This window comes from Arabidopsis thaliana (assembly GCF_000001735.4).
Source record: "Arabidopsis thaliana chromosome 1 sequence".
NCBI classification, from domain to species: Eukaryota; Viridiplantae; Streptophyta; class Magnoliopsida; order Brassicales; family Brassicaceae; genus Arabidopsis; species Arabidopsis thaliana.
This window is the reverse complement of record NC_003070.9, coordinates 29,546,539-29,562,281: the sequence shown is the minus strand read 5'-3', so window position 1 is coordinate 29,562,281 and position 15,743 is coordinate 29,546,539. Positions and strand designations below refer to the sequence as shown.

General features: G+C 38.2%; 3 protein-coding genes and 2 long non-coding RNA genes across 8 annotated transcripts; 3 read left to right on the top strand and 2 right to left on the bottom strand.

The window, feature by feature from the left end:
- Positions 1-1,369: 1,369 nt before the first annotated feature.
- Positions 1,370-9,942, top strand: TPS1 (trehalose-6-phosphate synthase; the record flags this gene model as incomplete). Of its 4 annotated transcripts, NM_001334832.1 has the most annotated exons (19): positions 2,471-4,398; positions 4,581-4,621; positions 4,753-5,181; positions 5,311-5,408; positions 5,539-5,927; positions 6,304-6,418; positions 6,542-6,643; positions 6,781-6,931; positions 7,089-7,177; positions 7,489-7,537; positions 7,645-7,745; positions 7,830-8,017; positions 8,118-8,235; positions 8,332-8,508; positions 8,597-8,719; positions 8,802-8,889; positions 8,972-9,102; positions 9,187-9,285; positions 9,359-9,942. In NM_001334832.1, the coding sequence occupies exons 3-19, from the start codon at positions 4,800-4,802 to the stop codon at positions 9,785-9,787; spliced, it is 2,829 nt and encodes a 942-aa protein (NP_001319403.1). In that variant the 5' UTR covers positions 2,471-4,398; positions 4,581-4,621; positions 4,753-4,799. The 4 variants fall into 4 exon arrangements, with proteins under 4 accessions (NP_177979.1, NP_001319403.1, NP_001322931.1 ...); NM_106505.5 differs by lacking the exons at positions 2,471-4,398; positions 4,581-4,621 and adding an exon at positions 1,370-1,528 and having other exon boundaries at positions 9,359-9,787; NM_001334833.1 differs by lacking the exon at positions 4,581-4,621 and having other exon boundaries at positions 9,359-9,787.
- AT1G09827 lies at positions 4,006-4,434 on the bottom strand. Its single transcript, NR_139700.1, has one exon. It is a non-coding gene; the product is annotated as an other RNA (long non-coding RNA).
- Positions 9,844-12,742, bottom strand: RHM1 (rhamnose biosynthesis 1). Its single transcript, NM_106504.4, has 3 exons — positions 12,421-12,742; positions 10,607-12,181; positions 9,844-10,518 (listed from the first exon to the last, which is right to left on the bottom strand). Exons 2-3 carry the CDS (start codon positions 12,170-12,172, stop codon positions 10,075-10,077), a joined length of 2,010 nt encoding a protein of 669 aa, NP_177978.1. The 5' UTR covers positions 12,173-12,181; positions 12,421-12,742; the 3' UTR covers positions 9,844-10,074.
- On the top strand, positions 12,097-12,444 carry AT1G09823. The gene has a single exon (NR_139699.1). It is a non-coding gene; the product is annotated as an other RNA (long non-coding RNA).
- A 673-nt stretch (positions 12,743-13,415) lies between the features above and the next one.
- AT1G78560 (Sodium Bile acid symporter family) lies at positions 13,416-15,723 on the top strand. Its single transcript, NM_106503.3, has 7 exons — positions 13,416-14,015; positions 14,290-14,383; positions 14,464-14,497; positions 14,582-14,636; positions 14,718-14,801; positions 14,900-15,187; positions 15,284-15,723. The coding sequence occupies exons 1-7, from the start codon at positions 13,518-13,520 to the stop codon at positions 15,434-15,436; spliced, it is 1,206 nt and encodes a 401-aa protein (NP_565182.1). The 5' UTR covers positions 13,416-13,517; the 3' UTR covers positions 15,437-15,723.
- Positions 15,724-15,743: the final 20 nt, after the last annotated feature.

Below are 15,743 nucleotides of genomic sequence, written 5' to 3'. Positions count from 1 at the left end.
AAAGCAATAAAAAATGGTCGTCGACAACAACAACAAAAGCCATACAAAAAGTTAATTAAGAAAGATAAATAAAGTTTAGCGAAAAGTTACACATGCTACCACGAGAAGCATCTCTAATTTAATTATATTTATCAACATAGAATCCATGGGGAAGAAAATTTCTAAGCACTTTACAAGTTGCAGCCTTTGTAAAAGATTCGATTTGAAATCTCATCAGTCGTCTGAAAATGGAATTTCGTCCGCAACTGTATACTCGAACACGTTGACGCAATCAGATTAAATATAAAACGAATATATAAAACCGTATGTAAGATAATATTAATAAGGTTAATATATAACAGCAATAGCTACAAAATAGGAATCGATTATTTGGTTTAGTTAGTGAAATTTATGCGATGATGAGTCAGATGATACCCATGAACCAAAAGTTATACGCTGACGTAAAGGTCCTCGTCGTGGTCTCTCATGCTACCAATCAAATTATTCTATGCATTAAAACTTTCCAGATGATTAAGCTTTTGGACCATAAGAAAGAGTACTATAATATTTTGCTGAAAATTTTAGAGCTTTGAGTTTGCTTTAACAGTTTTTAAGGGATGTTTAAACTATAAAGTTTCGAACAGCTAGCTCTAAATTATTAAGAATAGTTTTTGCACGAAAGTTCAAAACTTTACTGCAACAGAAATAGAAATAAAATTGAACTTTCATTTTATAATATTACTTAGATCCAATCCAAATTATCTTCAGACTATGTATATGGCTGTGTTTTACAAGCCGTAAATAATTTTTTCTAAGCATAACACTAATTGGTATATATAGCATTTAAATAGTCACTTTCTACTGGACTGGCTAAACCAACTGCATGACAATGGTTGATTAGCATGATGGCTCAATCTTTAATGTCAACTCAAACTCTTTTTTAGCTCGAACTCCCATGTTAGAGTTAAAAGAAGTGTGGTTTTAGACTTATTGACTAGCAGTTGAAAATACCTAACTTACATTTTGGAAGAAATATATGTCAATGAATATTTATTTTGTCTCTTTTAAACCAATAAATACTAATATATATTCATTTAAGAGTATTGGACTATTAGACTAAATGACTAATGCATAACACATGTCATCCCTCATCTTATTTGTTTGTTATTTTTCTTAAAAGATCTATTAAATGTTGTATAAAAAATCAAGATAATAATAGAAAAACAGGTTTTAAATACGGAAGCAATAATAATATAGATTTGATATGGTTACTTTTGGTTGTGAGTGGGGGAATATTTATATTTTGGTTGACGAAAAAGAAGAAATAACAAAAGGAAAAAAAAAAAGAAGAGGGAATTTAAAAGGGGGAACAAATTCCCTCCAAATGATTGGGCCATAAACCAGAGACAAGGCTCAAGCCAACTCTGCTTCTATCTATCTCTCACTCTACTCATAAAAATCTCCATATACGCTTCTTCTTCGTTCTCTGATTTGCTGGTGCGCTTCTCCGTCATCGTTCGCCGATCATAGTCGATCCCGCCGCTTCCAGGTTAGTCGTTTATTCTCGTCTGCCTTCGATCTCCTAATCTCATCGTGTTCCGTTAGATTCGCTGATTTTGATTCGTTTAAGCTGTTTCTCCTGGGATTCGGTTTTGTTTTTGTTCTTATTTTCAATCGCGATGATCGTCTATTGATTTTTCCCCCTGATTGCTGATCTGTTTTTGAAACGGTTCCAGATTCAAATTATCATATCTATATATATCGATTTTGTTTGATCTCTGATTCATATCAATATATCTAGTAATTGATTAGATGATTGGATTCGATTTTGCTCTGTTTGAATAAGTTTCCGGAATTTAAGTAGAATTTGATATGCAAGTGATTGTATTTGGATCCTAGAACTTGATCTTATGGGATCATAATCCATATAAAAAGTAGACTAATGCTAATTTACGTTAGATTAGAGTGACACATCTTGTTTCCTGTTTAAGGCGTTTACTAATCTTATTTGGTTTACTTACTGATGACTTATGAGTGATGACCACCACATACATAAATTTAAAATTATAGGATGCTTTCTGTTTCAATATCCAAAAAGTATAGTAATGATGGTGTGTGTTGGTTGAGTTATAACATCATCAACTATTGATTGGATAATAATCTCGTATTTTTTAGCACTAAAAGACTCATTTGCATGTAAACTTTTCCATAGAACAAATCACAATCTTTTTTAGTGATAAATATTGTTACATCTTTTTCAAAAGGGATATTTTTACTCAATATAGAAGATCTTTGGTAGGGTCCTAGTGATTGTGGATTCCGTGCCTACTTGAATGAGGTCACTGCAGTCTTCACGGGAAAAAGCATTTTCATTCTTATGCAATCTCTCGTTTATCTATCTAGTTTGGTTGAAACAGTGCCACTTGGTTACATTTTAGTCTTAGATGTTATTAGAACAGATGCAAGGTGTAAGAGATTCTTGTTGCATAGTCATGGGAGTTTTCTTGTGTGTGTTTTTGTTTACTTCACTCACATGTTTCTTGGGGTTTCTTAACTTATATAGTTAGACTTTCAACTATAAATTTGTAAACTACAGGACATAGGCGTAAAGCAAAAGTGAGAGAGCAAATCGTATAACTTTATTTTTGCATAAATATATGATGCCCTTAGATTTGCTGTCTTATTAGGTGGACCACCGGTTTCTTATACTTTACTTTTCCTTGTTTTTTTTTTTTTTAATTATCGACACATACAATTGGACGCATTATGTGTTGTCCACGCACACACACTAATACTACTGTGTATAAACACTAAGTCGTCTTCTTCTTCTTCTACCATAAAAAAAGGAACATCGTGTCCTCATGCTTGTTGTTAGCTTGGGAAATCATGCGACAGTTTTTGTTTTTAATCTATTTTCAAAGTCAATATATGAACAGTAAGGTTTATAACAAAAATAATTGCATCCCCGACAAGAAAGACGTTGAATGATCGATCTTTTGAAGCCATTTCTTACTTACTGTACATTGTTTTCTAATGTGCATATCATTCAAAAGTTTGACATTTGTTATCTCTGCAAGAGAGTGTGTTGTAGAAAGTCAGTTGTCGAATTTACCCCCCTTTTTCAAAAGTCACATTCAGGTCACTGCTTGGAAAAGAAACACTTTTTTTCTTTCTGACTCGGGTATCCGATTCTCTTTTCTTCTGTTGTTACTAAACAAGAGTTAATTTGCTTGACAGTAGTCTTATAATCTTTGGGAAAAAGGTTAGTTAAATTGTATTTTATCTGGTGTCTTTGTGCAACATTATAGAAGACACTAACTTAAGCATCCTCCTTTATGCATAATTTGATTTGACCCCTTACTTGTTAGTGGTTGAAAGCTATAACGAATATCAAATTGGAGTTTAATTAATCTTATTTTCACACGTGTTTTTGACATTGTGGCTACCAACAACATCTCTGTCCATACCAAGTGCTTGTTTAACGTTTACATGAGACTTCAGTTTGTTTGTTTTTTGGCTAGTTAGGGGTAAAAATTCCATTCTTCTTTTTTATTGGTCTGTAAAAAAAATTCCATTTCAAGTAAGAAGAAAGGGAGATGTTTCTACGTTGTATTCCCCATAGTCAAATCTAACGTCAGCTTCGGCCGAGTGAGAGGGGTCAATTTCATTCAGCTTAAATCCAACTTTTTTTTCTATGTCTCATAAATAAATTTCTCTTTGGTTACAAAAAAAAGTAAAAAAGTTTGGTCAGGAAGAGAGGAGCGAGGACCCACCGATTACGTCATCTCGTCTAAGAAGTAATCAGAAAAAAAAAAACCTAATTTTTAAAATAAAAACATCTTCTCGTGATTGCGAAGTTTGTTTGTGTGTGCTGTGTGGTGAAGGGTGATCTCTCTCTCCGCCCCGAATCTCCGGGCGATGCGATTTTTATCACTGTTGGTTTAATAATCTACTTCACGGTGGTGTGTTTTAAAATAACTGAAATAGTTCCGGTCGAAATTTGTAGGTTTTCGAGATTTTTTTTTTTTTTGGTTGGAAAAATAAAAAGTCTCTGTTTTCAGACCGAATCTTTTGATGTATCACTTGCATGGCTGTGAAGGCTCTGTGTAGCCTGTAAAGCTTACACGAGGATTTTGTTGCTCCCCTTAATTTCCCTCTAATATCTCTCCTTCTCTCTCTCTCTACGATAATAATGTCTTCTCTGCACCGTTTCCTTTCGCCTTCTTTCTGTCCGTTTCCAAATTTCTTTCGTTTCTTCTTTTTGGCTCTATTTACTTGCCATCTCTCTCGATGATAACGACATGAAACCCACCTCAAACAAAACCACATTCACTTATTATTAGCCTTTGTTTTTTTTTGAGTGGCCGTGAAGGTGTGTGATTCTGGTGCCCTTTCTTCCTTTTTGTTTCCCTGCTTAAGGTATTCCTGATTTTTTTCCGTTTCTTGGGATTTATTCTGTGCCATTTTTTTTGTTTCTGTTTCCAAATTCTTGGCTAGTTAATTACGACCTCAGGATCATGTGGATCCTGTTCTTTTTGTTATCCTCTTCATCAGTGTTTGACACTATCTTGTGTTTTTTCCCTCTTTTTCAATAACCTTAGATGCTTATTCCTTGGCCTGATGGGACACAAGTGATATCAGTGTATGGTGATAGACAACGACATTTTCATATTCTTCCTTTTTTTTTTTTCTTCTTTAATGTTATTTATGTTTTTTTACTTGACACTTGGTTTCTTGATATGTCCTGATTTGCTTTGACAACAAAAAATGCAGGTTACCGTTGATAGAGTGGTGTTTTGGTTCTGTTTTGGTGTGAGCGTATGCCTGGAAATAAGTACAACTGCAGTTCTTCTCATATCCCACTCTCTCGAACAGAACGCCTCTTGAGAGATAGAGAGCTTAGAGAGAAGAGGAAGAGCAACCGAGCTCGTAATCCTAATGACGTTGCTGGCAGTTCCGAGAACTCTGAGAATGACTTGCGTTTAGAAGGTGACAGTTCAAGGCAGTATGTTGAACAGTACTTGGAAGGGGCTGCTGCTGCAATGGCGCACGATGATGCGTGTGAGAGGCAAGAAGTTAGGCCTTATAATAGGCAACGACTACTTGTAGTGGCTAACAGGCTCCCAGTTTCTGCCGTGAGAAGAGGTGAAGATTCATGGTCTCTTGAGATCAGTGCTGGTGGTCTAGTCAGTGCTCTCTTAGGTAAGTCATAAATCTCTTATCGTTCCTGCTCTCATTTTTAATCACTGGTTCAGTATCCAAGACAGCAATGAACAACATGAAACAAGGTTTTAGTAGGCTGACATAAAATTAATGAATGAACTTATGAAGGTGTAAAGGAATTTGAGGCCAGATGGATAGGATGGGCTGGAGTTAATGTGCCTGATGAGGTTGGACAGAAGGCACTTAGCAAAGCTTTGGCTGAGAAGGTACATAGTAACTCTTGCTCATGTGGCTGCCAATGATAATCACCTTGTGTATACTTGAGTTTTAATTTGTTGTCCTCATGATTATAGACTATGTCATTTGATTTCTTGATTATGTGCTCTTAACTTGCAGAGGTGTATTCCCGTGTTCCTTGATGAAGAGATTGTTCATCAGTACTATAATGGTTACTGCAACAATATTCTGTGGCCTCTGTTTCACTACCTTGGACTTCCGCAAGAAGATCGGCTTGCCACAACCAGAAGCTTTCAGTCCCAATTTGCTGCATACAAGAAGGCAAACCAAATGTTCGCTGATGTTGTAAATGAGCACTATGAAGAGGGAGATGTCGTCTGGTGCCATGACTATCATCTTATGTTCCTTCCTAAATGCCTTAAGGAGTACAACAGTAAGATGAAAGTTGGATGGTTTCTCCATACACCATTCCCTTCGTCTGAGATACACAGGACACTTCCATCACGATCAGAGCTCCTTCGCTCAGTTCTTGCTGCTGATTTAGTTGGGTAAAAATCTCTACTAGCTTCTATGTATTGCAAGTGATCTTCCATGGTATTAGCTCCATGTGACAGGTTCAAATCTATGTGTTACTGTTTCAACCAATCTTAAGTGGTTTGTCTGGTTGAGAACTAGTCTAAATATCGAATAATTTATCTCCATGGTACATATATAGAGGTGAAATAGTTAACCATGTGTAGCTTGATATATCTAGGATCTGATTGTTGGTAATGATTCAGTTCTTTTAGGTGGTGTAAGAATTTACTTTGACTGTGTATAATTTGGATCCAATGGTAAAAATACTACATTGGTTATTTTAGTAATGAGCTGATGGATCTTTATTCTGTTTTCGGAAAGTAACATGACACATTGTTTACTTTACAGCTTCCATACATATGACTATGCAAGGCACTTTGTGAGTGCGTGCACTCGTATTCTTGGACTTGAAGGAACACCTGAGGGAGTTGAGGATCAAGGCAGGCTCACTCGTGTAGCTGCTGTATGACCATTTCATTACTTTGACCATTTACACTTATCATGCCGCAGTGATAGAAAAGCTAATAATACCTTGTCATTGTTTGAAAGCCTTGTAACAGAATTATGTATTTGCTTCGGATTTCAGTTTCCAATTGGCATAGATTCTGATCGGTTTATACGAGCACTTGAGGTCCCCGAAGTCATACAACACATGAAGGAATTGAAAGAAAGATTTGCTGGCAGAAAGGTACGAAAGAGCCAGTTCCCATGAGAAACCCCTAACTGTGTTACAATCTGTTTGAAATCTCTTCTCAAGCAAGTCAATGAAAGTATCACATAAAAGTGTTTATTTGACTCTCTTTACTTAATTTTTTCTGTTGACAGGTGATGTTAGGTGTTGATCGTCTTGACATGATCAAAGGGATTCCACAAAAGATTCTGGCATTCGAAAAATTTCTCGAGGAAAATGCAAACTGGCGTGATAAAGTGGTCTTATTGCAAATTGCGGTGCCAACAAGAACTGACGTTCCTGAGTGTAGGTTTTCTTTCTTGGAGTCTCTTTATAATTTAGCTTCACTCGTGAAACAATACAAAACATCTGCTAAAATGTCCCTTTTAGTTTATTTATAGCTTGTTCTAGTCACCCATTGCTAATGGATGCTCTTCGGGATGTATATTTCCTTCTCATACAGATCAAAAACTCACAAGCCAAGTTCATGAAATTGTTGGACGCATTAATGGTCGTTTTGGGACACTGACTGCAGTTCCAATACATCATCTGGTCTGTTTTTAAACTCTTTATGCTTGGTCAGCGAGTTGGATATTATGATTTCTCACGAGCTGTAGTTTCTTTTTTTTTTTCTCCAATGGAAAATGATCTGTGATAATGTTGAATGTTAGTACTCTATGGCACTTAGCATTTTGTGAGTTGCATCCTTAGGGATTGAAAATGGTCTTAGCAGACCATTATTTCTGGTATCATTGATAGAGAAAATATCATCTGCATCATGCTACATATTCGGTGTTCTGGATCTTATAGTTTTGAAAATTCAACTCTGACGTAATGCTGATAAAATTCTCATTCCCTCTCAGGATCGGTCTCTGGACTTTCATGCTTTATGTGCACTTTATGCCGTCACAGGTAATCGTATGGCTACCTGGTTACATTTTGTATGGCATTCTACTTTACAACTCTCAAAAATGTTACTTTCTGCCATCTGATAACTTTCTTTGACTTTCTTGCTTCAGATGTTGCGCTTGTAACATCTTTGAGAGATGGGATGAATCTTGTCAGTTATGAGTTTGTTGCTTGCCAAGAGGCCAAAAAGGGCGTCCTCATTCTCAGTGAAGTAATAACTCTTACTTTGCAGCTTTTTAATAAAGTTATAATTTAAGAGATTAATATATGAGAGTACATTGCATTTGTTTTACAGTTTGCAGGTGCTGCACAGTCTCTGGGTGCTGGAGCTATTCTTGTGAATCCTTGGAACATCACAGAAGTTGCTGCCTCCATTGGACAAGCCCTAAACATGACAGCTGAAGAAAGAGAGAAAAGACATCGCCATAATTTTCATCATGTCAAAACTCACACTGCTCAAGAATGGGCTGAAACTTTTGTCAGGTATGGAAATCAAATCAATTGTGTCTCATTGATTTGTTCAAATGAAAATTATATTATCTGAGAATTCCTTAATGAAATGCAACTCTTAAAAAATCTGCAGTGAACTAAATGACACTGTAATTGAGGCGCAACTACGAATTAGTAAAGTCCCACCAGAGCTTCCACAGCATGATGCAATTCAACGGTATTCAAAGTCCAACAACAGGCTTCTAATCCTGGTAAGTTCTATATAATCCATTTATCTACCGTATAGAGTTATGTTTTGGGAGCTGCCTTTAAAGCTTTAATGATCTTGTAACTGTAAATACATTCAGGGTTTCAATGCAACATTGACTGAACCAGTGGATAATCAAGGGAGAAGAGGTGATCAAATAAAGGAGATGGATCTTAATCTACACCCTGAGCTTAAAGGGCCCTTAAAGGCATTATGCAGTGATCCAAGTACAACCATAGTTGTTCTGAGCGGAAGCAGCAGAAGTGTTTTGGACAAAGTATATATCATTTCTCTCTGTCTGTTTCCTGATTTTCTTTTCTTGTTTTAATAATTTTCTCTGACTGACTTGGTTTTACTTAACGTAGAACTTTGGAGAGTATGACATGTGGCTGGCAGCAGAAAATGGGATGTTCCTAAGGCTTACGAATGGAGAGTGGATGACTACAATGCCAGAACACTTGAACATGGAATGGGTTGATAGCGTAAAGGTAAAAGTATATTAGCGGTTCAATTAAACCGCATCTCAAACTCAATAACTTCTTTGCTGAATTCTAGTTACTCTTCTTGCAGCATGTTTTCAAGTACTTCACTGAGAGAACTCCCAGGTCACACTTTGAAACTCGCGATACTTCGCTTATTTGGAACTACAAATATGCAGGTACTTGTCTATCTTTTTACCTGATTGTTTTCGGCCTTTTCTGATCACGCTGAAACACTGAATATATCATTCTTCCCTGTAGATATCGAATTCGGGAGACTTCAAGCAAGAGATTTGTTACAACACTTATGGACAGGTCCAATCTCTAATGCATCAGTTGATGTTGTCCAAGGAAGCCGCTCTGTGGAAGTCCGTGCAGTTGGTGTCACAAAGGTTGAAAAATAAATCGGCTCTAGTCTTTTCTGTCTACTCTATATCACCTTAGCTTCTCACATTCAGGATTCTTTTTTTCCTTAGGGAGCTGCAATTGATCGTATTCTAGGAGAGATAGTGCATAGCAAGTCGATGACTACACCAATCGATTACGTCTTGTGCATTGGTCATTTCTTGGGGAAGGTGATATACCACATCTAATTCTTTAGTCTCGAGGGATTTTGATACAAAATATCTCTGACATTGTTGTTTTCAGGACGAAGATGTTTACACTTTCTTCGAACCAGAACTTCCATCCGACATGCCAGCCATTGCACGATCCAGACCATCATCTGACAGTGGAGCCAAGTCATCATCAGGAGACCGAAGACCACCTTCAAAGTCGACACATAACAACAACAAAAGTGGATCAAAATCCTCATCATCCTCTAACTCTAACAACAACAACAAGTCCTCACAGAGATCTCTTCAGTCAGAGAGAAAAAGTGGATCCAACCATAGCTTAGGAAACTCAAGACGTCCTTCACCAGAGAAGATCTCATGGAATGTGCTTGACCTCAAAGGAGAGAACTACTTCTCTTGCGCTGTGGGTCGTACTCGCACCAATGCTAGATATCTCCTTGGCTCACCTGACGACGTCGTTTGCTTCCTTGAGAAGCTCGCTGACACCACTTCCTCACCTTAATATCCCGAGACAGTGTCAAGTGAGTTCATGTAACCCAATAAAAACTATTGTTTTGTAACAAAAAGCAGCCATTACCAGACTCTTTAGTGGTTTGATTCTAATATAATAAGAGTAGAGCAACTTATGACACAAATGAGAACAAGCTCTTATTACATATAATATTCGAACTACAAATACACCCCTTAAGCAAATCTAATGAAAGAAGGGGTAATTAAACAATAACAAAACAAAATACACGAAACTGATATTAAAGGTGATTATCTAATGACGAATCACAATCATTCTCTTCAGGTTTTCTTGTTTGGCCCGTATGCATACTTAATCAGAGACTCCTTGATAGAGAGTAGCTCAGGGAACTCTTTCTTGAGCTTGGAAGCATCCATCTCGTTGTTGCTTCTTGGAGCCACAATGACTTTAGCTTGCTCCTCTAATGTGAAGTTTGCCCATTTGAATTCAGGGTTGATGTAGTCTCTGTACATCTCTAGGATCTCGTTGTGGCTCACCACACCTGGGTTTGTGAAGTTCCAGATTCCTTTCAAGTTTCTTTTCGCCATCTCGATGGAGATTGGTAATAACTCGTCCAACACAGTCATGCTGTTTGGGATGTTCACTACTTTGTTGTACCTGGAGATCTTGGTGATGAAGTTGCGCGGGTTGTTTAGATCCGAGGAGATCGGCATCCTTACCCTCAATGTGCATACGTTGTCATACTCCTTTAGCAGCTCCTCGACCTGTAACACATTCGTAATGAAGATTAGCATACTAAAAAAGAAGGAGATATCGATAAAGCTAGAGTAACAGAGCAAGAATTAGTTATACCATGGCTTTGGTTTTCGAGTAGAAAGAGCCAGTGAAGTTGGGTGTGTCTTCCTCCTTGAAGCCAATTCCTGAACCTTCCGGATGCTTGTCGTCATATTCGAATATACAACCAGTAGCGAAATTCATCATTAGGAGTCCGTGCTCTCTGCAGACATCAGCTAGAGTCAATGTGCCAGCTACATTGGCACGGATAGTCTCGGTCTTGTGAGACTCACACCAGTCAACATTGGGTCTCCCAGTCACACCAGCGGAATTGAAAACATGGGTTGGCTTAACACTCTGAATATCCTGCAGAAGAGAAGATCGATCCTCCAACCGACCTTTCCCATACTCGTAAGCAATTCCTTGCTTATCACATATCTTTCCAAGCAGACCACCGATCCATCCGGTCTTTCCATATATCAGGAACTTCAGCGAAGGCTTTTGAGGTGTGCCGTTGCTCCTTTGGCTTGGAACAACCATATGGGTTTGACTTGGTTTTTCAGATAAAGTAGCTGCCAGCGAATTGTCCTCGGAGCCATCAAAGTGTCGCCCACCAGGCATCATCAGCATCCTTGGATGAGGAAGCAATGCTCCAGAAACATCACCCCACCACTCCGGGTTCTGTGTGTACCAATCCATAGTTTTCTTCAACCCTTCTTCCCACGTGGTTCTCTCTGACCATCCCAACTTTTTGAGCTTCTGATCGTCAAGGAAGTACCTCTGATCGTTAAAAGGTCTGTTGTCGACAAACTTGATGTTCGCCTCAGGGTCCATGTTGAAGAGTTTGCAGATGTCTTTGGCAACATCATTCACTCTCCTCTCCTTCTTCGTCCCAATATTGTAAACATGGCCAACTTCTCCCTTGTGAAGAACAACTTCAAAAGCCTCAGCAACGTCTTCACAGTAGAGGTAGCTCCTGACATTTGATCCATCTCCATGAATGGGAAGAACCTGCCCTCTCATTGCCAGCAAAATGAACTTAGGAATCAACTTCTCAGGAAACTGATTCGGTCCATAGACGTTATTCCCACGAGTGGTAATAACAGGCAAACCATAAGATCTACCATAAGCCATAACAAGCATCTCAGCACCAGCTTTCGTGGCAGAGTAAGGATTCGTCGGAAGCAGCTGAGAAGCCTCATGGTTACCAACAAGAGCATCCTCATCAGTTTCACCATAAACTTCATCAGTACTAACATGAATAAACCTCCTAATCTGACCAGTAACTTTACAAGCCTCAAGAAGGACATGAGTTCCATAGATATTATTCTTAGTAAACTCGAAACTGTTACCGAAGGAATTGTCGACGTGAGTCTGAGCAGCGAAATGCATGATGGTGTCAATACCTTCAGTGATGAGAAGATGATTCACCAAGTCAGCACTAGCGATATCACCTTTGACAAACTTGAAGTTCGGAGAGTGCTTAGAAGGATTGAGATTCTTGAGATTTGAACAGTAATCAAGCTTGTCAAGCACAACGATTTTGTAATCAGGATAGCTTCGTATGAGTCTGTTGGCGACATGAGACGCAATGAAACCAGCAGCTCCGGTGATGAGAATGTTCTTGGGAGTGTACGAAGCCATGATCAAACGCTGCGTTTAAGAAGAATGAAATCATAAACACTCAAATACGCAGAAATGAATCAGTAGATCTAGGAAATCAAACGCATAAAAGCTTAGATCCAGATCCGAAATCTCGATTCTGTGATTATGACCATCGGATCAAAGAGAGAGAGTACGAAAGGGTAAATGAAACTCAGTGAAGCATTATGATCAATGTAAAATTCGAGATAATGGAGTATAAAGGAAGACGAGAGATTCAGGAAACATACCTTCGAATTTTTCAGATCTTCAACGATCGCAAGAGAATTGGAGAAGACAATTGGAAAATTCCGAGGAAAACGTGAAGAATTTTCGACGGTGACGAAGCTGAGGAAGTAGCGAAAGAAACGGAGAAGAAGAAGAATCAAAATTCAAAAAAGAGTCTTCTCGTTCGTCACACAGCAAAAATAGAAGAAGAAGAGAACGAACACTAAAGACTCCTGGAGAGGGAAGAGTCTACGGGAATTCATTATATACTGCTTGCACTTACGAAAATACCCTTCTCGTTTTCACTCTTTTACAATAGCGGGTAGGTACACGACTTGACTCGCGTGTTGATGATCGCGCGTTTTGTCAAACATTAACTTCGCATGTCAGCTAATTACTAACATGTTATAGTCTAAAATTAGTCTAGATTTGATTTAGAAAATGGAATTTTATAATTATAAAAGACTAAAAATGTGAATATGAAGTATGAAGTAACGATTGTACGAAAAAAAAACAAGAATAGAAAATGATTATTGACGATTTTTAATAAAGTCAATGAAGTTAAAAACAAAATTAGGTAAGTAAAACAAGGGACGGTTGGCTACAGTGCGTTTACGTTTGCGATTGTGGTATACGTGTTAGGTACCATGTGTGGCTCTCAACTTCTCAAACCTTTCATTTACGATCTAGGGTCATTTTCGTCATTAGATAGCAATCGAATTTGTATTTGTAATGATATTCTTACTATATTTTAATAATAGTCTTTTAATATGGGATATGTAATCATTTATTGCACTTGCCCATATGCTTAATTAGAGATCACCGACACATTCCATTATTGTCACTTGTGATCTTGTGAGAGTGAATGATTAACTAAAATATTTGTAATTGATTTGATTTTCCTAATTTCTTTGATCATTAACATCTAAAGACGCCTTGGATGATTTGTGTGAAAAATAGTTTAACGGGGGTAGAGTAGAGAAACAAATTTAATTCAGGGACCATTTTAGCAAACAACGTGTTTAATTGACAAAAGGCACGTGAGACCACGTGAGTACTTGTTTTGGTTTCTTCTTCATCGGTCCGATCAGAGAGAGAGAATCGCCGGTGAGAAAAGAAAATGGCGTCGGCGATTTCTCTTTCTCTCTTAAACGGAGCAACGCCTTTGAAATCGAATTCGCTCCACAAATCTAGACTCACTCCACTTCATCTTCGAACTATCTCTTGTTCTAGACTATCTTACTCTCCCTCGAGTCGCGAAATTTCTCTCAAAACTCAATCTACTGTTCCTATTTCGTGTAGGCGTAGTAGGTTTGACTTCGTTCCTCGTTGCGGCATTTCGTCGAACGATTTGCCTACTGAGAAAAAGAAGAGCTTTGGGGAGTGGGTTGAGTTTGTGGGAGAGGCGGTTTCGACGGCGTTTCCGATATGGGTTTCTCTGGGATGCTTGTTGGGACTGATGAGACCAAGTACTTTCAATTGGGTTACTCCAAATTGGACCATTGTAGGTCTTACGATCACTATGCTTGGAATGGGAATGACTTTGACCCTTGATGATCTTCGTGGCGCTTTATCGATGCCCAAGGAGCTCTTCGCTGGCTTTCTGTTGCAGTATTCGGTTGGTTTGCTTCTCAATGCTCTATCTTTAGTGTTCGATTGTTACGAATTATGCACAAGTTAGAAGAGAAATCGAGAAAGATGAGATCTTGAAGGAACCGGTATAGATGATCTGATAATAGGTTTGTTTGGTTTGGTAACATAATCTTGTGGAGTAGTTAGAGTTATTGCTTGAGCTCATGATTCCTGTTTTATGATCTTACCAAATTATAGTTTTGAAAGAGTAGTATTAGAGCATGGATAAGTTCATAGCTTGCTGATGAATAGTGTTGCAGGTCATGCCACTATCAGCATTTTTTGTGAGTAAACTCTTAAATTTGCCACCACATTACGCAGCCGGTCTCATATTGGTTGGTTGCTGTCCAGGCGGTAAAATACAATTCTTTACTTGATTGCATTATATTAACACTTGTATGGTGCTCTGATGCTTTTCCGTTTGTTGTTTGAAGGCACGGCTAGTAATATTGTCACATACATCGCGCGGTTTGTAATCCAAACAAAAAGAAACGACTTTTGAGTTCCATAATACAACTGGATGATCTGAGTTTCTTTTTTTTCATTGTACAGTGGAAATGTTGCGCTATCAGTGTTGATGACAGCAGCTAGCACTGTTTCAGCTGTGGTAAGTTACTAGATTATGACATTGGTTTTTCTATTCTTCTTGTAGATAAAGACACCCCATTTAATCCATTCCGTTTTCTAGATTATGACACCGCTTCTTACGGCGAAGCTTGCCAAGCAGTATATCACAGTTGATGCTCTTGGATTACTAATGTCAACACTACAGGTTTGGTTGGTTCAGTCTGTTTCTTATTCGGATTAGAACGAGCGAGTTTTTGTTCATTGACTTTACCCTTCTTGGCTCCTGTTTGTGTGTGGTCACAGGTGGTTCTTCTCCCAGTGTTGGCTGGTGCATTTCTTAACCAATACTTTAAAAAGCTGGTGAAATTCGTCTCTCCTGTGATGCCTCCAATTGCGGTTGGAACAGTTGCAATCCTGTGTGGGTATGCTATCGGTCAGAACGCATCTGCAATACTCATGTCTGGGAAACAAGTAGTCTTGGCTTCATGCCTTCTTCACATCTCTGGATTTCTCTTTGGGTATCTGTTTTCAAGAATACTCGGAATTGATGTGGCATCATCGAGAACTATCTCTATCGAAGTTGGCATGCAGGTAACTAAACAGTATCTTAAATGAAACGGTAACCAGAGCTATTGAAAACTCAATGTCAACTGAGGCTTTTTTTCTTTTCATTTTGTATTGGTGAAGAACTCGGTGCTTGGAGTTGTTCTTGCGACACAGCATTTTGGGAATCCACTCACTGCAGTACCGTGCGCTGTTTCTAGCGTCTGTCACTCAATCCTCGGTAGCGTCTTGGCTGGAATTTGGAGACGCAGTGCCCCAAAACAGCTTGAAGACTAAAAAGAAAGCAAAGGAAAGTTCATGAAGTCCTCACTGTGTTACTCAATTTCAACATCTTTCAGGACCATTTAGTTAAGTTTGTTGAACAAATGAACCAAAACGGGTTATGTCTTGTAAAGCTTTGGAAGATTTTTTTTTTTTTTTCTATGTCTGAGATTTCTCTTGTTATTCTTCAAAGAATTTTGTGAATTCGAAACATGAAAATCATATTTTGTTCATCGTGAATCAAGTGATGAGGTTGAAAAGGCTAATATGTAATTTCTAACATTTGTGGAGGGTAGTTTTGGGGTTTTCAATTAGGAACAGC

Excerpts from the sequence above, each read along its gene's own strand:
- RHM1 (NM_106504.4), bottom strand. The coding sequence starts at position 12,172 with ATGGCTTCGTACACTCCCAAGAACATTCTCATCACCGGAGCTGCTGGT. Across the intron at positions 10,519-10,606 it reads ACTCGAAAACCAAAGCCATG|GTCGAGGAGCTGCTAAAGGA; the intron begins GTATAACTAATT and ends AATGTGTTACAG.
- AT1G78560 (NM_106503.3), top strand. The coding sequence starts at position 13,518 with ATGGCGTCGGCGATTTCTCTTTCTCTCTTAAACGGAGCAACGCCTTTG. Across the intron at positions 14,016-14,289 it reads GCTTTCTGTTGCAGTATTCG|GTCATGCCACTATCAGCATT; the intron begins GTTGGTTTGCTT and ends ATAGTGTTGCAG. Across the intron at positions 14,384-14,463 it reads GGTTGGTTGCTGTCCAGGCG|GCACGGCTAGTAATATTGTC; the intron begins GTAAAATACAAT and ends TGTTGTTTGAAG.